At 36.3% G+C, this 22,255-nt stretch overlaps 1 protein-coding gene across 1 annotated transcript in view; it reads left to right on the forward strand.

Annotated features, from left to right (window-relative positions):
• PGM2L1 (phosphoglucomutase 2 like 1) overlaps positions 1 to 20,604 on the forward strand; it is a 79,557-nt gene extending 58,953 nt beyond the window's left edge. The window contains exons 6-14 of the mRNA XM_037026286.2: positions 4,641 to 4,834; positions 5,700 to 5,889; positions 6,193 to 6,290; positions 6,975 to 7,155; positions 8,892 to 8,985; positions 9,285 to 9,414; positions 9,637 to 9,826; positions 13,190 to 13,323; positions 15,005 to 20,604. Coding sequence (XP_036882181.1) covers positions 4,641 to 4,834; positions 5,700 to 5,889; positions 6,193 to 6,290; positions 6,975 to 7,155; positions 8,892 to 8,985; positions 9,285 to 9,414; positions 9,637 to 9,826; positions 13,190 to 13,323; positions 15,005 to 15,107 — 1,314 coding nt within the window. The 3' untranslated portion in view covers positions 15,108 to 20,604. The remainder of the gene's footprint in view (positions 1 to 4,640; positions 4,835 to 5,699; positions 5,890 to 6,192; positions 6,291 to 6,974; positions 7,156 to 8,891; positions 8,986 to 9,284; positions 9,415 to 9,636; positions 9,827 to 13,189; positions 13,324 to 15,004) is intronic.
• Positions 20,605 to 22,255: the final 1,651 nt, after the last annotated feature.

Below are 22,255 nucleotides of genomic sequence, written 5' to 3' on the forward strand. Positions count from 1 at the left end.
CCAGTGTTTTTGTGCTGCCTCCTCTCTCATCAATGCCATTTCCCTCCTCAGGGAATCCACAGCAGTTTGCAGCTTGTGTTCTCGTGCCGCCATTTCTTGGAGCTTCTGTAGACTTTTTTAATACAGTGAGAAGCAGCCAACCCACAGTGCCCGCTGCCTCACGGGCACTCTGTCTCTCAAAAGGCCTACTTACTATACCAAGGGCTACCCCCTACTGCCTCAGGTATTATCTCCACTTGCCTCCAGTCCTAGAGTGGGGCCCAGCCCTCTAGGAGGCAAGTCACCTCAGAGCACATACCCGTTGGGGGACAGTCCACTGTCTCCCCATTCACAGGGGCAGCCCGCTCAAGCATCCCTCCCATAAGAGTAGCCTGTCTTTTTCCTTGGTCAACAATGAACCCTGCCGACTTCACCAATTGTCTTGCCAATGGGTTTCAGCCCCCAGTAAGTTCACTATGGATTCAGTGTGACCAAATAAACAACAGTAGAACATTTCTTTGGGGTCAAAGGGTTTATTACCTGGTTTGTTCTCCAGGGGTAGGTCAAGCACTAGCATCTGCCTCCACCCAGAACACTGGGCCAAGCTCGCTATATAGTGCAATAATAGCTTATTGCCTATGGGCGTGGAAGCAGTAGTCTAGCAACAGGCCAGTTACATCATCAAGTCGTTTAAGTTCTGTGAGTATCCTGACCATAGGAACCCTAACTTCCCCACACCTGGCCATAGGAACCTTCGCTGGAACACTGTAACCAAATTCCACAGGAACAAAAGAGGCTACAACAATATGCAAATAACAGAAATTATAATAATGCTCAAGTCTGAGGAGATCCATTGCCATCAGGTGATCATCCCAGCTGTATTCAAACCAGTTCTATTCAGATGAGTTAACCAAAAGGACCATGGGTTGGCCTTACAATACCCGCCTTCTCCAGCCTCTCCAGCAAAAAGATACACAGGCTGGTCTTGTTGCTTTGTTTCTGGCTTCTGCTTCTTTGTCCTCAGCAGTTGGAACCTCTGCCATGGTTTCAATTGTTGCCATAGCTCCAATAAGACTCTATTTGACTTTGCATCCAATTTCTCTGTTTGCTCCTGTCTTTATAAAATCAACCCACATCTGGGTCCTCATGACCTTCACGGGGCCCTTTAAATTCTTCCTTTGAGTAGCAGTCCACATTTCCTTTTGTGCTTTCATTGCTTGAGCCTGAGTATAGGAACCTGCCGTTGCTGAGTCTATTTTCTTTGGGCTTTCCACTAGCTTTCAACTGGGTGGGGTCTCAACCCAGGAGGGGCTGATGCCTCTGGGGCCTCCACCCCCATCTGTTGGGCAAACCTCTGCTCCTCCATTTCTGAGGCTGACGGCTCCACTACATCCTTCACCTGCCCCACAGCACCTGGCAGCCTGCATTCTCGTGCTGCTCCTTCTTGGGCCGCTTCTTGGGCTGCTGCTTCTCGGGCTACCATGATGTCCTTTACCATTTCCACAGCATCTCCTAGTGATGCTGTTTCGGTCATCAACAAATTTTTTACCTCCTCAGTGGCACTCTGCAGCTCACGTTCTTGTGCTGCCTCTTCTCGTGCTTCCTGCAGGAGGACGTCTTTCTTCCTTATGGCCTTTCTCAGTACTGTGGGAAAAAACTCCCCACAGCCCACAGGCACTCTGTTTCTTTATGGAATTCCCTATTTGCTGAGGGCCAATTTAACTGCCTCAGGTGTTGCCTCCACCTCTTGCCAGTCTTAGGGTCGGACCCAGTCCGCTAGGAGGCAAGCCACATTGGACCACATGTCCATGGGGGACACTCAAAGGTCTTCTCATCCATAGGGGCAGCCTACTGAAGCACTCCTCCCATGCGGGCAACTTGTCTGTTCCTCATCAACAATGAATCCTGCTGATGTCACCAGTTGTCTTGCCAATGGGTTTCAGCCCTGGACAAGTTCTGTATGGATTCAATGAAACTGAAGAATGACAATGGAATGTTCTTGGGGTAAAAAAGTTTATACCCAACTTTATTCCCTCGGTGGCAGGTCAATCACTAGAATCCTGCCCACTCAGAGCGAGTCTGCATGCAGGAAGCCAGCCTCTGCCTCTGGGCCTCTCTGCCCACACGGCTGTTTTAGTCTCTGTCCTTGGTGCTGCCACCACAACAGTCTCTGCTCTCTTGCAGCTGTGCAGCCGTGCAGCCCTGCAGCAGCCCAGAGCACTGGGCGGAGCTCTTTCTATAGAGTCAATAACATCATATTGCCCACATGTGTGTAGTGAGCAAGCCGACCAGGGCTAGGTGAGAATCCTGGCTATAGGAATCTGCACTTTCTCCACAGTACAGTATTGCTGATCTACAGGATAAATTTCTAGAAGTGAAAACTTCTGAGTCAAAGGGAATATGAAAGAAAATATGTCATTCTCTATTTAAGGTGGTTGTACCAATGGATGCACTCACCTAACAATATGGTTTTTATCCTACATGTTCCAATATTGTATTATCTAATTTTTTATCTTTGTAGAAATGTTAATGTATTTTATCTGCTCCTCTTTTATGAGTGAGTTTGAGCATCTTTTCATGCATTTAAAACGTATTTGTGTTCCCTTTCCTAAGAAATCTTTTAAAAGTTTTGCCCATTTTTCTGTTGGGTTGTTGCTGTTTTTTGTTATTGATTTATGAAAACTCTTTATATCTATAAAGTAGCTCTTAGTCATCTGTTTTGCAGTTATTTTCCCCCTACATTATCATTTGCCTTTTGATTTTATTTATGATATTTTCCCATGCTTAGTATTATGGTATTTTTTTTTAATTTGAAAAAAAGTTATTTTGGCATTTTTATTGGTATATTTCATTTGTAGATTAATTTAGAAACTTCGATAATTTTAAAAATATTATTGAGTCTCCTTATTTATGAATAGGATATATCATTCCATTCTTTCAAGACTTCTTTTAGATCCTTTAGTAATATTTAAAATTAAAAAATAGATCTTTCATATTTCTTTAAAAATTTATTCCTGGGTATATTTTATTGTATGAATTTTTCTATTACTATATCGGATAGGGACACCTTCTGCTGCAGGTTCAGAAAATCCACAAAAGTAGCTTTAGTTGATAGGAATTTATTTTTCTCACATAAAAAAATGTCCAGAGGTAGGTGACTGCTGGCATGGTTCTGTAGTTCAGTGTTATTGGGCCTGGCATCTCTGCAGTGTTTTTGGCATTTCCTTCAAGCACGGACATCATAAAATAGTTGCTGTGCCTCTAATAATCACATCCACATACAAGGCAAGAAGTTGTCAGGAAGAAAGGCCAGAATTTTTTTCTTATATTTCATAAATTTTCATGGTGAGCTTTCAGGGCCTATAGATAGAGTCTATCTTTTGTCTTAGAATGTGGGAACAAACCTTCAAAGCAGTTTTTGTTTTTGCTTTTTAAATTTCTGCAAGAACCTCAGGATTTTTACTGATTGGAAACAATTTCTGTGTTAATTTAGACCTCAGATACGAATTTTTTTTTATCACCCAGAACCCAAGAATAAACAGACATGCTTCCTATAATCTTTCTATAATAACAGACAGAACTTTTTCTATTCTGTATTTCTTCTAGAGGGGGAGTCTTGGTTCTAATTTCTTATCTTCCACATGGGCATTTCAACTCCAAGAACCAGATAAATGGACAGTTCCCAAACCTCAAGGAGCCACAGCATCAGACCACAGCCTTGTCACTCCAGTTTTCAGTTCTTTCCTTTTTTCCCATTGCCTGGAGTTTTCCCTCTCTTTCTTGTGAACTAAGCTATGCATTTTAGATAGTATCATTCCTACCATTTTGAAGTGTGTATAGTGTGAGAATTTTCAGGTCATCTAGTCTTCCATATTGCTTGGTACAGAGCTTAGTACATATTCAAATGTATTCTTTCCCTCATTCAGGGTGCAATAGAGGGTATTCATGTCATATACATGGTGGAAATCAGTATAGATATTCTCTAAGCAGAGTCCCTTCTAACTTTGAGATCCTGTGAATTAATACATTTTCTTGTCTTTTTGCTTAACTGTTCCTAAAGTCTTGTTGGCCAAGCTACTTGACAAACTGACAACTTATGAAATGTATTTTCATTAAATATTGAAAAAATATATACTGAAATGTATATGGAATAATTAATGTGTTAATTGTCTTCCCTGATACAGACTTTATTTTGGTGTGACATAAATTCTACTTTAATTTGTAACTGAAAAATAATTTCTTGTTTATCATATAACAGAACTACTTTATAATGCTGAAATTTCTTAGTGTCAAGTTTTATGTATATTCCAGCATTTCTTAGATTATCTTTATAGTTGTAAATCTAAGAGTGTGATTGAATACAATGAAAATGTATATTATGATAATGTCATAAAGATGCCCTGATTATATTTTACTTGTGGTGTTGTTAAAGTATATTCTAAAAGAGAAAATAATACATGATCATTTTATTGACAAGTTCCTGTGGAATCATTACCACCAAATCCTTTGGCATTTATAAAGTTAGTCCCATGGTCCCATGTTGACATTTTCCTACTTGATTAATTTGGTATACTTTATACAGTCAAATAGCTCTACTGTAGTTAAGAAAATATCTGACCCAACATTTCAAGTATTTATAGCTGCACTGACCTGTCATCTAGGTTTATTGGGAAACTGGTGCTCAGATCACATCTCCTCATGATAAAGAAATTCTGAAATGTATAGAAGAATGTGTGGAACCCTGGAATGGTTCCTGGAATGATAATTTGGTCGATACCAGCCCACTGAAGAGAGACCCTCTGCAGGACATTTGCAGGAGATACATGGAAGATCTCAAAAAGATCTGTTTTCACAGGTATCCAAGTGGGAATATACAATTGTATTAACTTAGAATAAGATTCACAAATAAGGGAAAGAAATAGGGATACAATCAGGATTAGAAGAAATAGGGATTAAAAATATGTTGGCTATTCATTATATTAAAATTATAGCTAAATAGTACTATTAATACTAGTAAAAAATGGAAACAATATAAATATCTATCAACTGATGAATATATAAATGAAGTGTGTTATACAATGAAATATTATTTAGCAGTAAAAAGAAATGAAATATTGATACATACTACAACATGGATAAGCCTTAAATACATGTGCTAAGTGAAAGAAGCCAGACACAAAGGACCACATATTGTATAATTCCATTTATATGAAATGTCCAGAGAAGGCAAATCTATAGAGAGAGAATCGAATATTAGTTGCTACCTATGGCTGGGAGAAATGGGAGAGTTAAGAGCTGGCAGCTATGGGGTGTGGAGTTTCTTTTTGGGTCAATAAGAATGTTCTAAAATTGATAATGGTAATGGTTGAACACCTTTGTGAATATAGTGAAAGCCATTGAATTGTACATTTTAAATCGATGAACTGTATAGTATGTTAGTTACCTCTCAAGAAAGCTGTTAAAAGATTATAGTTAAATACATGTATTCCCTCTATATACAAGATTAGGGAATTTCATCTAAAATTTGATTTTTTTCCTTAACTATTCCCATATTTCCATAACTATTCCATAAATAGCAAGGATTATTACTAGAAAGCATCTTGCCTTGCTGAGTATATTTTCCTTATCTAACAAAGTAGATTTTAGCTTTTTCTCTATTTTAATCCTATCATAAGTAATGGATTTTCTGATACTGATAGAATGATGATTTTCCTTTATAGGGGATTAAACTCAAAGACCACATTGAAATTTGTACATACATCTTTTCATGGGGTTGGGCATGACTATGTGCAGTTGGCTTTTCAAGTGTTTGGTTTTAAGCCTCCAATTCCAGTACCAGAACAAAAAGATCCCGATCCAGACTTTTCTACTGTTAAATGCCCAAATCCTGAAGAAGGAGAATCTGTGCTGGTATGTTTTCTCTTTACTTGAATTATTATTACTGTATTAAAGTTCACCAGATAGAACTCACTGACAATTCAGTGATTACTTGAAAAGCAGAAACAACTTAAATTTACATCATTCAAATTATATTGGAGCCATATATTCTCTTTTGTTTGAAATCCCTGTGGTTGATATCCTGACTCATAGACTTTCTTTTTAATTTAGTCAAACTATATTCCTTCTAAAATTTCAGTATTAACACAGTGCCTTCATTTAGGAATATTAACATTGAATTTAAGTACAACCCAGCTTTTTGGGTCACTGTTTTAGGAACTTTCTTTGAGACTGGCAGAGAAAGAAAATGCCCGAGTAGTGCTAGCCACAGATCCTGATGCAGACAGATTGGCAGTGGCAGAACTTCAGGAGAGGTAAGTAGAGGCTGCTATTTAATTAAAAGCTTAAAGTTTGAAAAACAAGTTTTGATTTTCAGTCTTACATTAGAAATAATTAAGAAATAATAAAATAAATCTAAGCCCACACTACCCAGAGATAACCACCTGGATTGGTATTTTGACATTTCCTTCCTAAGTTTTTTCTACTCAAACATTTAAGATATATTTGTTTATAAAATTATGAATGCTATATATAGTTTTACATAATATTTTCCACTTAATATTGTATTGTAAACATTTTCCCTGTCCAGAAATACTTGTTTAAAATATTAATTTTTAAAATGGCATAATATCCCAACAGTTTGCTTTATCAATGTAATCATTTCCTAATCATGGTCCTTTCAGTTGCTATGCATTTTTGACATTATGATGTTGTGACAAGTGTCCTTACATGGGAAGGACATCACGTTTTAACTTTTTTCTCATTAAGTAGGAGAATAAAAGTAACAATGTAATAATTTTTCAAAAGACATTCCTGCCGTTCCTATACTAAGTTCACCCCAGTTAGTTAGAAAAGTGGTACTAAGTGTTTTCTCAAAAATCCCATACAATAGTTTTGGGTTTTCTTACGTGAAGGATAGTAATTTGTAGTTCTTAGGGTCAGGAAGTTTTAATGAGAAGTTACAAAGGTCTTGACTTGAATTTTCATTCTCTCTACAGTGGTCACTGGAAAGTTTTCACAGGGAATGAGCTGGCAGCTTTGTTTGGGTGGTGGATGTTTGATTGCTGGAAGAAAAATAAATCACCAAATGCTGATGTGAAGAACATTTATATGTTAGCCACTACAGTCTCTTCCAAAATTTTAAAGGCAATTGCACTTAAAGAAGGATTTCATTTTGAAGTAAGAATAGATAATATCTGTGTGCTACTTTTTAAAATCTATTTCTATAAATTAAAGTCATCTCTCCACAAAACTTTTGTTGATTCCATTTATAATTCCCCCCCCTTTTTTTCTAATTCTGTTAGCACTTGCTTAAGTTTTTTTTGATAGTTTATACACCTTAAGCCAGATTCATCCAGTATGTAAATTTCTGAAGCTAATATATTATGTTCTCTAAACATCTTAACTGCATTAATGCCTGTTATTTCATACAACAGTATTTGGTTTTCATACTGAGAAAATCTGGCTCCTGGTGACCTCATCAATATATAAACTCCACTCCAAAAAATTGTAGGTGTTATCTACTACTTGTTTAGGCCCTTCAAGTAATCTTCTGAGTTGTAAATTAAGACCCAATGATTCTACCTCCATAAAACAAATAATGACTCTCTCAGCATAGATCATTAACCTTTATGAGCCACAGGCAGTTAAGCTGAGCTTTTTACAGCTGCTGGGACTAGTGCCAATTAAGTTGCTTTCCTCTGTCACCTTTGCCAAGAATCAGTGAAAATATCACCTCTGGGCATTTTTTTCTTGAGCCATAGGCAAGCTACAGGTCATAACACTAATTGGCTTATATACCAGTCTTACTGAAACAGAACTTTCAATCCCAGGCTTTCTAAAATACAAATAGCAAAATAGAAGAAACAAAATTTACCCAAGTCTAAGATTCCTAAGTGGTAATGTTATATTTTCTTCGTTTATATCTGGCAGGAAAAATATATAATGAGCACAAAAGAGAAAAAAGAACATGATTCTACAGACCAATATTTTAAATTTGTTTCTCAGTTTTTGTTGGGAATAGTCGGGTGGCAAAGGTTCTTGGCTTTTATGTTGTTTTCTTTTGTTTTCCTCAGTGTGGAGGTAAAGAGGTGAATTTGAATCATAAATTAGTAATGGTAAGCTCTAGAGTCAGTGTGTATCATATGCCCTTTCTGGTGACTCTAAAACAGTTCACGTTTTTAAATATGAAATTCATGTCTTTAAAGTTCATGTCTCATCAGATGAAAAGTCCTCAACTTTAATCACCAAAGACAAACTTAGTAACTCACTTTGGTGGTTTTATTTAGGCCATGATGTTGTGGTAAGGTACACAAGGTTCAAGCATATGTTGTGGTAATGTTGAAAGTGCATCATTAAAAAGCCTATGGCCTTTGGTGACTCAGGGGGACTAAATCACAGCCTTATAATACTCACTATTAGTGCTTATTATACAGCTTAAAGGACAGTTCTGAGAAGCATTGTAATTGAACCATGGCTCCATCCTTTATATATGTAGCATAATCTTGGGCAAATTTACTGAACTTCTGAGGCCCTGTTTCAACAACATCTTCTGTGAGCATTAAAAAAATATAGTGATGTAAAGCATCTGTTACAGTGCTTGGTAAATAGTAGATGACCATAATGTGTGTGTTTATATTACTTTTGTGAGTATATGCATCACCACTTATAAATATTGGATTATATTTTATGTAAATCACTATCACTGTGCTCAATAAATAGTAGGTCATCTGTTGTGGTGTCTGTGTATATATCCATGCACTTTATGACTATACATTTAACCACTGTATAAATCTTTGTGAATTGAGACCTTAACAGATGATTGCTAAGTATTATGTGCATTTAGTAGCAGGCTTTTCTCTAATATGTATTTATGAGAGAGTCACTTAACTAGAGTGGCCTCCTCTGCCTTTCAGGAAACATTACCAGGTTTTAAATGGATTGGAAGTAAGATAAAAGACCTTCTGGAAAATGGGAAAGAAGTCCTTTTTGCATTTGAAGAGTCTATTGGTACGTAGTAAACATTAAAATGTTTGAAATTTGAACAAAAGCATGTTTTTGAATGTAGTAGTTCTACAAAGAGGAATTTTCATCTTATGGTTTTGTATTTTGCATTGTAAAAACCACAGAGAACTAAAAAATGGATAGGTGCATTTCTCAGGAAAAAAAGACCCTTGCCTTCAGTATCAATGAGTTTCATTTATTACTCTGCTTTTAAATTAATTGGTCCTTCTGAAGAAATGTGAAACTGTTGAAGTTACTATAGGCTTAAGTTTTCCTCCTTTTTAAAGATGTTTTTTAATTTTCAGGTTTTCTCTGTGGAACTTCAGTTTTGGATAAAGATGGGGTGAGCGCAGCTGCTGTTGTAGCTGAGATGGCATCCTACCTGGAAACCATGAGTGTAACACTGAAGCAGCAACTGATTAAGATTTATGAAAAGTAAGTTCGACTGTTACGAATTTCAGGTGCTAATTTTTTTTTTACCTACTTTTAGCCTTCTAAATTTGGCATTGAGGAATAGCCAACATTTTTAAATAGTGCTGCATTTGTCTGAATTAAGGACTGCCTCTTTCTACATAATAGTGTAATAGACTTATCTCCAATATATACTGTCCTGAAGTTACCTGATAACTGATTTTAACACTTCAAATCTTTGTGCAGATACGGTTATCATATTTCAAAAACTTCATATTTCTTGTGTTATGATCCAACTACTATCAAAAGTATATTTGAAAGGCTTCGCAATTTTGATTCTCCAAAAGAATATCCAAAATTTTGTGGGACGTTTGCCGTACTGCACATACGGGACATTACCACTGGGTATGACAGCAGCCAACCAAGGAAGAAATCAGTAAGTACCTATTTTTTTTTAAGTTTTTAACGTTTGTAATAATTTATGCTATAATAAAATAATGGAAGTTTAAGCCTGTGAGTTTCTTGCAATTAGGATTCCTTGCTTTTCTCCACTGGCTCTGTGAATCTGCTCCTGTCCTCACCACTCCCCCAGTGCCTGCTGTGCCCTGAGGGTGGGGAGATGGGAAAGAGTGAGTTAGAGAAACAAAAGAGAAAGGGAAGGAAGGGGAATGTATGATGCTGCTGAATATGTTGAAAATAAAGTCTTTTAAAAACCTATAATTTCAAAGCTATACACCTTTCTAGTTGTAACTTCCCTTTTCAAACTTATTCTCTATATCTCCATCCAAATAGAACAACTGTAGTTTTACATACATACATTTTTTTTTAAATTTCTCTATTTCTACTCCAGCTGTTTCCTCAGTCTACCTTGTGTCCTAAGGCTGCAAGGCCAACTTCAACCATTATTTAAGACTTAGGCAAATGTCACCTCCTCCACATACCCTCCAAGTCCCATAATCAGATGTCTTCCTCCTGAGGTTTCATTATATTATGTGCCTTCCTCTTGTCATTTAGCACTTTCTTTGTTATGTTATTGATGCCGGGGTTCTTGTTCACGAAGCCGAAAAATGAGCTTCACAAATACTCAAGGTAGGAGAGCAAGGTACAGGCTTTTATTTAGAGATACAGTGAAAGGACAGAGCACCCAGCTCATGCTAGGAGGGGACAAGAGAGTCCGTGGTGGTGCGTTGTCTAGGGGGTTTTATAGGCAGTTGAGGATATTTAGGAACGTGAAAGAGTTTAGGGGTGTGGACTTGTTAAGTGGTCCCTGAATATTGAAAATTAACTTAACATAAGGAATTTCCTGCCTTGATTTCTCTCTGGGACACCAGCACCTGGGTCCGGGAGCACATCAAAAGGCTGCATGCCCAGCCCCCAAGGTGGGCTGAGGTATTGTCTATTTGCTAAAGAATCCTGCCTCTTAAACTTCCTGGGTGTTAAAATGGAAACTTATGATGGAATTCTTCCTGCCTTTTACTATGCTGTCTACAGCTGGGTCTGCACTGCTAAGTTAGTTGCTCAGTTTGCAAAATCACCTAGTCAGATCTGGAGGAGGAAAGACAGCACATAGGCCTGGGCCTTTTAGTATGTTAAAGTGAATCTTATACATGGTTACAAATGATTAGCATAATAAAACATATGCTACTCTTCTCTATCTGGGGAACATTAACTGATCTCACTGAAGAATGATTCTAGAGCTTAATGTTTAACATAGCTTTAGTAGGGGGGTTTCCTTGCATGTAGTTACATTGCTCTGACTGCAAATATCCCGCCCTGCCCCCTCCAGAGGCCCTCACCCTACTCTGACTACGTCCACCGTCCCTGTCTCATTATCATTGTATTGTACTTGGCAGGTCCATTTCTGATGGATGCCTCTCAAAGCTCTGCCTCTGTGATAGATGCTCAACAAATATTTAAATACCATAGATTGCTAGTCAAGTTTATTTTTGTTATTGTTATTATTATTAGCCTAGATTTTCACTTACAATATTCTGATGTGTCAAGATTCTGGGGGCATCATATACTTTGGGAAATCTGCAGTGTCTTATGTAGAATGCTACCCATGTTCCCTTTGTGTCAACAAATATTGGTTCCCAGTTGTTGGTAGTCTGTGTATGTGAATGTATGTATCTATTTTTCTTTGTAAACTACTTGAAAAAGAAGAAATAAACTTTTGCTTTTTATTTCTCTTATGTTGCTGTGCTTTTAGAGTACTTGCTGATGTGATTCTTTTTTCTCTTAAACTCCCTTTAAGATTTATGATATTCATTATTCAAAGTGCTTTTCTATCTGTTTTCCACTAATCCTTAACAACAGTTTTGTAAGGAAGGAGGTATAAATATTGTTAATCCCCCAAGGTCGCATAGTAAATGTCAGACTTCCTGAATTCTTTATTCTTCAGGTTGACATTCATCTGTGTGTTCAACAGGCATTTATCAAAACACTTCTGTGCTACAGGTACACTGGGGATACAGTAATGACAAATGCACTGTTTCTGCCCTCAAGCATCTAGTGGGGAAATGGACAAGTGAACAGCGATTACCTTACAAAATCATAAGTGCTACTGGGGGGTGCATAGGGTACCATGAAAGAGCATAGGAAGGACACTTAATGCAGATTTGGGGGCTCATGGAAGACTCTCTAGGAACTTTTGTTAGCTGAATTCTAGAATATGAGTAGGAGTCACCCAGATGTAAGAGGAACGAGGGTGATGAGGAAGAGAGAAATGACAGGAAACCAAATTTAATATAGTAGCAGTAGTGATGGAGAAAATTGGACAAAGTTAAGTAGGATAGGCAAGATTTGCTTGTTGATGGTCTGTGAGTGAAAGAGGGGAGGAAGGTCTCTGTCTTAAACAAGTATATGGTGGCACCACTGACAGAGAGAGGGACCTCAAGGAGAGCACCAGGCTCAGGACACCTGAGGGAGAGCACCCTGTCAACCCCTCTGTCCTAGTCAACCCCCACAGTTCCCTCAAGATGCCATCACAGACTGATCTGTGGACTAGGAACAGTACCAATGTTAATCCATGTATTCAATGTCAGTAAAGGTTCATTTCTGTTTTTAATTTTTAGGTAAAAAAATATTAAAAAATTTTTGCACCGCAGTGGATCATGTTGCCTCTCCCTAGGATAGGTGCACTCTGCTTTGGAGATTATTGATAAACTGTGAAAGTGCTTTGAAATTGTAAAGCACTTTGCAAATGTAGAGGCAGTTTGGACTTTGACAGACCTGGTTTCTGCTTCTTGCTCTGCACTTTAGCTAATTACCTTGAGTAGGTCGTTTACTTACTTTGCGTCTTGTCTGCAAATTGGTTGTAGTATTTACTTTGCAGGATTATTGCTGAAGTCCAGAGATCCTATATGTGACCCAAAGCCTATACTATTATAAATGTTCAGTAAATGGTATATTTATGAATCACTATGTATGTAACTTTCTTTTGTGTTTTATAATTCTTTTTAAAATATTTAAAAAATTTTTAATTGTGGTAATAAATACATAACATAAAATTTCCCATCTTAGCCATTTTTAAGCATGCAGTTCAGTGTGTTAACCATATTTACATTGTTATGCAGCAGATCTCCAGAACTTTTTCATCTTGCTAAACTGAAACTTTATATACCCTTTAAGCAACTCCTCATTTTCCCCTTCCCCCCAGCCCTTGACAACCACCCTTCTACTTTCTGCTTCTATGAATTTGACTACTTTAGATACCTCATAGAAGTGGAAGGTATTTTATACCTCCTGAAAATGAAGAAGGTACCAAGTGTAATTAAGCTGTTGTTAAAATTGTGCATAGGTGCTGCCTGTGAGTAAGAACAGCCAAATGATTACATTTACTTTTCAAAATGGTTGTGTTGCTACTCTTCGGACAAGCGGAACAGAACCGAAGATCAAGTATTATGCAGAGATGTGTGCATCCCCTGACCAGAGGTGAGAATTGACTGTTTAAATATGTATGTAAAAGCTTTATTGAGATGCAGTTTGCATATAATACAGTTCACCCACTTAAAGTGTACAAGTCAATGGTTTTTAGTATATTCAGTTTTGCAAACATCACGACCATCAATTTTAGATCATTTTTATTACCCCTACTCATTAGCAGTCACTTCCCATTCCCTTTCCTCCCAGCCCTAGGCAACCACAAATCTACTATTATTATGTATTTGCTTATTCTGGACATTTCATATAAATGGAATCATACAGTATGTGGTCTTTTGTGACTGGCATCTGTAACTTAGCATAATGTTTCCAAGATTCATCCATGTTGTAGCATGTATCTGTGCTCAATTCCTTTTTTTTAAAGTTTGTTTCATGGCCAAATAATATTTCATTGTATGGATATGCCACGTTTTTTGTCTCTTTATCAGGTGATGGACATTTGGGTTATTTCCACATTTTGGCTATTATGAATAATGTGGAACAAAAGTTAATGTATACAAGTTTTTGTGTGGACACATGTTTTAATTTCTCTTGGATATGTATGTGGGATTGGAATTGTGGATCATATGGTAGTTCTGTGTTTAACCTGTAAGGAACTGCCAGACTGTTCTCCAAAACAGCTGCATCATTTGGAAATTGAATTTTAAAATGTTATTGAATTCATATTCCTGGGAAGGCTCTCTGAACTTAAACAGTTATTTGATGAACATAACAAAGTGATCACAAATTATTTATTGCCAAGTTTTTTTTTATATCTAATATGATTTTAGTTTACCCAATTTATTTCCCTTTAAGAATTGTGACTAAATTAACTTGACTTTAATAAACCCATTCAGAGGCTATTTAATCTTATTAAAAGTAGCACCTCTTATGATGTCATTGATCAGTAGATTTTTGGGAAGGAGATTTTTGGGAATGGCCTTCAGAGCCCAAGGCATATTATTTTGTATTTCCCCAAATCTTTGCATTTAAGAGTAGATTATTTCCTTTTGGGGGGAAAAAAGACCTCCTGAAGTCATTTAAAAGAGTTTAAAGTAAACCAAATTGTGTAATGCTATATTTGGTTGGAAGTGAAGGATGATTAGTAATAAAAAGTGGTTTGATGTGGGCTTAAAAAATAAATGTGAAAGTTCCAAAGAAGCTTTCCTAGAAATGTTTTGGGCAACAGCAGCTCCTCAGGTGATGACTTTGAAAAGGGCATACTTGTAAGTATGTATTTATTTTTAAACATCTCATTCTTTTAGTCGCATCTCCCTCTGCTACCTGAAATATATGCCATATTATCCCCCAGTATCTATACTGGGTATTCTTCAAAGTCTTTTAGGAAGCCATTTTATCTTGATACCTGGTATTGGTGTTTTAAGCCATTCAGTTACCTGCCATGGGAGAAATCTTTAGATACCCTATAGCCCACCCATGTACTGTGTTCCAAGGAAGTCCTTTTAATGCAGTTCAACTTTAGTTTGTGATAATGGCGTTTTCTTTGTGTGTGATATTTTCCCCCACTTTGGTCTTCTATCATTTTGTTTTACATGAATGATTTTCTCTTTTGTTTACCAGTCATGTAATCATCCCATCAAGTATATACACTCTTAAAAAGTTATATAACAATTTAAACAAAACTTAAGACTATGAAAATAAGGAATTTTAAACTCTTGATCTTTTTCTGCAGTGACACTGCCTTACTACAAGAGGAATTGAAGAAACTCATTGCAGCTTTGATTGAGAATTTTCTTGAGCCCAATAAAAATGGATTGATCTGGCGTTCTGTTTAGAGTTCACCAGTTCTTCTTTGCACAGGCATATGGCATATGGATCAGAACAACCAAGAACTCCATGCACTGAACTCATATTAGCCTTCTTTCTCTACCTTAACTTGACAAGTATCTTTCTCCTTTTATTTTGTTTCTTTTTGGTTCACTGACTAAACTGTAAAAATTTGAAATGAAGTGGCCCGAAAGAAATGACTCAATTTTTTCATAATCTTGAACAAAAGTCATTACATCAAAAGTACTACGATAACACATTGTTCTTCCTTTAACAGAGACAAAACAATACAAAAATGAGTTTTCTTATTAAAGGATGATTAAGCTTAGTTCCATATTCTTGCAATTGTGTATAGCATAGTTTTAAACTAAGGCAGATAAATGTTATGTAACTGTAGAGTTCAGAAACTTAATCCATAAAATTGGCAAGAAAAGAGAGGCACTGCTCCCAGAATACTGTGGGAAAGTGTCATTATGACATCACAGCTATTAACTTGCAAATTAGAGTGTTTGAAATAGGGTATTTAGGATTTCTAACTTAGAATAGATGTTACAGTACGTGTTTTCAGTGCCTCTGTTTTTCAGGTGTTTTTGGTGCAGTGTCAGTGTGTTGTATGAACTTAAAATCCCAATGTTTACTGGATAGAAAACAATTGTGGCAACACTCCTAGTGGCTTTGTTCTTGTCAAATTTCTCAGTGCCTTTCTCAAGGTATGGTACAAATTGAAAACAGTGTTCCTGCATTGATTATAATTTAATCAGTTAATTTTCAGACAATTAAGGAAAATCTTCCAAACTATATAGGTGCTTCCCTCTATATCAAAAGTTTGCTGATTTTAAAATCTTACGAATGTAAATAAAAATCTTAATAAAAGCAGGCTCAAAGTAACTGTTGTTAAGGATCTTCATATTAGAATTAAGAGTCAGTTATAACAGCCTTTAAGTAAAGAAAAAAATCTGAACTGAGAAAGGAGCTCTGAATTTATTTAAAAGTCTTACTTTTTAAACATTTTTATAAGTAGATTTATTTCTTTACCAGATGAAGTAATGCTAATTTGACTAAGAAATAAAACATGCAGATTCCAGATTTTAGGTGTTATGCAACACTAAAACTACATGTTCTAAAAACTGAAGTCCGGTTTTATCCTAACATCTTTCTGGCTTCTGTAGAACCTCTGATCAGAAAAAAAAAATTGGAATGTCACTTTTTTTGGTTGATTCCACAGTTTTCTAAAAAAAGACTTACTAGACAAGTGCTATCTTCTTAAAGTATATCCTGTCCTATATAGCTCACAGAATTCTTAAATACACGTGCTACAGCTAAGATGTAACAATAACAAGCAAGCCCTTGGGTATAATTATACTAAACAAAGCACCTATGGGAGATAACTGATAATACAGAATTTATTTCCTAAAATAATAATATAAAATTTGAACTGATTATTATATATATATTAAATCATGGTTTGGCTAGTAGTAGCTATCAGCTAACATTTGGTCGAACCCATATAATCCAAATATAATTTTCAAATTATTGTATTGCCACTATTGTTAATTTGTTCCTTCTTTACTTTCTTATGGCTGGATCTTGTATGACTCTAGATAATAGCGAGCTAAATGTAGAGCACCATATTTCTGAATAAGTTTGTTTTCAAAGGCTTTGCACTGAAAAAGAAATGTTGAATTTTTTGCTTTATTTGCTTTTAGGAATGTAGATTGTAATTTAGGAAATAGCCTATATTCTTCAAAGTGGTGTGAACAATGCTATAAATAAATATGTGTATTTGTTGTTAGCATCTGTGTTTCAGTGACTGAAGAACAAAGTGGAGCTAAAATGATGCGCTAGCCCAATTCCTAATCACTAAAGCCATGTCATGATTGTCATTCTATGATGAAGAGAATAGTTTTGAGTGCTTTAATATAATGCAATATTCAAATCATCTTAATCAAGGTGAAGAGTTATTAAAGCTTGGATTCTTATTTCAAAAAAATGAAAATATCCCAAGTAAAAGTTAACAAAATTTTACAAATGTTCCTGAAGTATGAAAATTGAGGGAATTATTTGATTCTAGCCAAGCTCTCAAGTCTGTGAGACTGTGATATTTAACATGAGATTGACACAGTGGGTGTATATTTGCCTAACAAGGATAAATTCAGTAACCCAAGCCAACCAAGAGAGGCAGAAGCTCTGCCCAGTAGTCTCAGCCTGGGCTCTTCACATTGTTTCTTTTTCTTTATGAATAATGTCATGGAAATGTGTTATTTCTCACTGAGTGTATAGATTTTTCCAGAACTTACAGGAAAAGGAAGGAATTAGTGGGGCAAGATCAAAACATACATTGGAAATAAATAGTAGAAATAAACAATGGGAAGGTTCCTAAGGCGGCATAGGAAATGCTTCTTGTGAAGGGCACAATTTTCACCTTAAAAGCAGGGAATAAGCTGGCTGTGGGCAAGTTGCTTACTTGTGTTTGTTTGTTGTTATGATGAGCAGACTGAATCTTTTGTTTTTCTTTACTAGTGACTACCAAAAAGGGCACAAGTTTTAGGAGGTGAGGAAAGCACCCCTCAAACTGATTCAATTCCTGCTGGGATGTTACTATCTTTTAGGATCATATGGGAACCGAGGAGGGAAAGATATAGCAGAAATAAAAAAGGATAAAATACAGATTAGAAAATAAGACCTCTGAGAAAAAGTTCAAAGAATTAAGATCATTTAACTTTGGAGGGGAGAAAAATTCTGAGATAGCTTAATAAGCTGATTGAGTCTTTTATTGAAGGACTCAAAGTAAGAAGTAATATGATGAGCTGTTCTTCATCTCCAGCAAGGACGGAAAAAGGGAATAAGGATCACTTTTAAAAAATAAAGTGAAAGTTTTAAATATGAGAGATATATTAACTAGCTTTTTAAGGTTCCTTCCAGTACTTTTTTTTAAAACTCAGGTTGGAACAAAGATGATGTCATAAAGAGCACTGAAAGTAGTCTTTGAGTTTTATCCATATCTAAAAAATTAAGCCCACAAGGTAGTTTTTGTGTATGTTGAGTAGTAGATGCATGAGTGCAGTCTATTCAGTGCATGAAGACCTGCTTGGATGTTATTTTTAACTTAAGCTGGCAAGTTAAGTGAGACTTGAACATAATTTTGTTCATCTTAAAGAATGTATGGCATTATAGAGCATTTGAGGGTTTTGTTTTAAATATGAAGTGTTGTTATTTGGACATAGTAACTTCAGCAGACAGAGAAGTTGTAAGAGGTTGGAGACTTTGGAATATCTTCAGATAGGAAATATGCTTCCTATTAAGCAGGTTGCTTCTGGAAGTGATGTAACAAAGATATTAGCTGGAGTTTAATGAAGAAATTGTTCTATGAACTGCTGCTATTAATATTTCTTTCAAATGTTTTCCACTGATGTTTGTGATGCTTGAAAAATCCAAATTCTGCTTGGATAAAGTTATTTTATGCTTTTGTCTTTTTCTCTCTACCTCCCTCTTTTCCTAGGTTCCCTCCAACATTTTGTTACTGTGAAAAGCTTTTGCCCTTGTTACCTCACTGATAAGAAATCTGAACTGTATTCATTCAGAATGCTTTAAACTTATTCATAAACTGTTTGTCTATGGACTTCTGGTTGTTTTGTTATTATTATGAGAATAAGACATTGTAAGAAGTAATTTTAATCTATTATTGCATAACCTTTTTGGTCTGTCTGTATACTACATGTTAATTTATTATGGCCTTTTACAGTTCACTGTTTTCTGAGATTGCTCTAGAAACTGATGGGCATCATACTAACCAAAATGAATTGTCAGTTTGATCTAGCATTTTATTTCAGGTTTCCTTGTACTTTGGAGGTCCGAAAGCACAAGATTTGAGGACATCTTTTTACACATTTGTCACTCACAGCATCTTACCATTAGCCATGAGAAGTCTAAGTGGAAAGAAGAGAGAGAATCTCTCATTGTCTGACTATGTATATAGCATGACTTTAGCGACTCTTTATACAGCTTGACTTAGTTCTAGTTGGAAACAAAGTTAGCATTTGCCATTGGTTACTTTAAAATATTCACCACATTGTTAACATTCATTAAGCCATCTTTTCTCTTTGTTAGTTCAAGGCAACATACCTAAAAGAAGAGAACATACAAAAATGAGTAAATGACCAAGGTAAGGGCAAAATAACATATCTCAAGTTTGCTTCTCAAAGTTTTCCACCAGCATAATCCTAAAGCAAAGGAGCATGACTGTGCAGGGAAAGGGGCCTGAGAGCAAAATCAGAAGCAGCGTACCACTCATGACATTTCATGTTGTGTATTAAAAATGTAAGTGAACTTTGCATTCTCCATAATAAAACTGTTTTAATATAAAATAATTCCTTCAATCATCATGGTAAGTGGTGCTGCCAGACAGGAGCCTACTGTTTATCATATGGCCTCTCAATTTTCTCCCCCCCAGCTCCTTTCAATTGCTGCATAACCCTTGTGGTACATAAACACACAGACCCTAGTATGAGAAGTATAAACATAGGATGCATCTAGGATATTCTCTGCCCATTAGAAGCTGAACTTTGAAAGCATTAATGCCAAATTAAACTAACCTTGAAAAGTTATATGTACTGAACCTTATAATACAGTCAGAGGTGTTGGCCAGTGTGTTCTCTTTAATTCATTGGCCTTCCTTGACTAAAATGAAGCACCTGACTGTCTGCACCCTGAGAGCAGGGATCATAGTTAATTATTTTTCATATCCACACCACTCAGTACAGTACCATTACAGAGTTCTTATTTGATGACAATAGGAAGTAAGGGATTTTATTTTAAAGAGGCAAATAGTTTAAGAAACAATCAAAAACATTAATTTTCTAATTCTATTTGTAAAACAATTCTAATTACTGAAATTTATACAAAGTAAATGTTTATTAAGCACGCACACTCTTAAATACTCAGTTTCTTTGGACAGAGCAAAGCATATTCCTATTGGAAATTATATATAACATCTAGTATTTACACTCAAAACAAGATGTTAGCCATGAAGGCTAAGAAAATGTCTATGTAGACTAATTATTACTAGTATAAGTGACATGTAGAACCTAATAGTGCTACCTTCCAAGTGAGCCACAACTAATTTGATACTATTTGGTATATTTTTGTCCAGTATTATGATTCATCATGTATCTTAGAAGAGCCACTCAAGCAAGAGTCTGTATCTATATATGGTGAGGCCTTCCTGTTAGAGACTAAAATAAACTCTTTGTATTTATAATTAAATATGTCTGATAAAATAAATGCAGTTAAGAATGAATTATTTTTCTGACTGTGTAGCAGTAGTTCAAAATTGTGCCCTTGTTTTAATAGTTTCTGTCAACACCTTCTCATTTTTCCCTAAAAAAAAAAAGCCAGGATGTATCATAAATATTGCCTGTGAGAATTTGCACTTTAAGTATTTGTGTGTGGATTTCTTGTGGTTTTAACTAAATGAAGTATTATCCGTAATAAACAGGTCTCTTCATAGGCATGAGTTTCTGTGTAGTTTTTATTATGTTAGATATGGTCCAGTTCATGGTTCACTTTCAAACTGAACATGTTGTTGAAATAATAATGCATTGTATATTCTAGAATCTACTTGGAACTAAGTGTGAATATTCTAGCTCATTACTCAGTAAATATTTCTTGATTGTTTCATCAGAAGTCCTAGAAGAAAGAGCTAGTATTAAAGTTTTTTTTTCCTTTTTCTCCTTCAGTCGACCTCATTTGTCTGCCCATGTTAGTATCAGCTAACATAACACAATTAAAGGTTGGAAAATCTCTCAAAGTACTAACTATATACCTGTGATACAGTGTGGCCATGGCTAAAGGCCAGATGAGTGAGAGTAGCATTCTAAAAGGTCATTTTATCACCATCTACATTGAATATTCTGAGAGCCATGCTAACCCCATCCTCACCCCTTCCCCTATTTTATTGTTCACAGCACATAAAAAGTAAACACATAGATCTAAATAGTATCTGTCTCCATAGTCTCTATGAGGGTAGCTTTTTCATACCTTACCATTGCCTAGAACAGCAGCACATAGTAGGTACCCAATAAATTTTCTGGCTACAAAAAAAAAAAGCCAAATGCTTGATTCTGCAAATGCACAGAATTGCATGTAATGGGAAGTACACAATAGTAATATCACTGGCATTAGAGATTTTTAAACATATTAATCAGTGTCTTATCCAAGCAACACCTACTTCTTACTGCCCCTGGGTCACCTCTACCCACGTCCTGCTGAAATCTTGAGCTCAGCATTTTCTTCTTTCCCTGTATCCTGATTTGAAACCTCCAAGTCATCTTTGATTTCTCCTGCCACTAAATATGTGGCTGACAGGTTCTTGAAATGTAATTGTCTCTGAGGGCAAGGGCAGGACCATTGGCCTGAGACCCACCTAAACAGGGACCAGGAAGCTAACTCAACCTGAAATAATACTCCAACTGCTCTCATCCCCAAAGCAGAAGAGTTGAGTATATATAAATGGAGATATCTTGGAGGAGAGATTATAATAAAAATTTTGTATTCCCTGTCCTCCCTAAAATAGCACCTCCTCATCTTCATTAGTGATGCGACCATTCTGCTGTTTATGTTCATTTTCCTCTCTTTTCTCTGGTTCTAATCATGAAATGATCCAACTTTGCAGAAATTTGCTTTAAGTCTGTGAGCTTTACCCCTCTGCACCCATTTTATAGATGTTTATTTACCTTATAATATGTAGGTACTAAGGGCACTCCAGAAGGCCAAAAGGTAGGAAAGAAGACGCTGCAACCATGTTACTGCTGAAGTGGCCTGTTCAGGATACTGTTCCCACTTGCCCCTCACTACCAGATCACCTTCTATTCCTTGATGTCTTTACATTCAAACTGGAGAGAAGGCCTAGTGGGCTGGACTTCTGTCACATGCCTGCCTCCTAGCTGAATATCCACTGGTAAGGGAAGCCCCCTCAGCTTCTTTCTGAGTTGACCCCCTCAGTGGGAGGCAGGCCACTGCTGTTACTCTGCCATCAAAATACTGTGGGAGAGAGTTAATTGGCCTATTGGAAATTATGGTGCAGACAGAAGGACAAATGCTCATTACACCAGGAGCAGAGAATTGGAGAGAAAGTAAAAGCTAAGCAAAGGAAGAGGCA

This window comes from Manis javanica, chromosome 11, assembly GCF_040802235.1.
Source record: "Manis javanica isolate MJ-LG chromosome 11, MJ_LKY, whole genome shotgun sequence".
In the NCBI taxonomy this organism is placed as follows: Eukaryota; Metazoa; Chordata; class Mammalia; order Pholidota; family Manidae; genus Manis; species Manis javanica.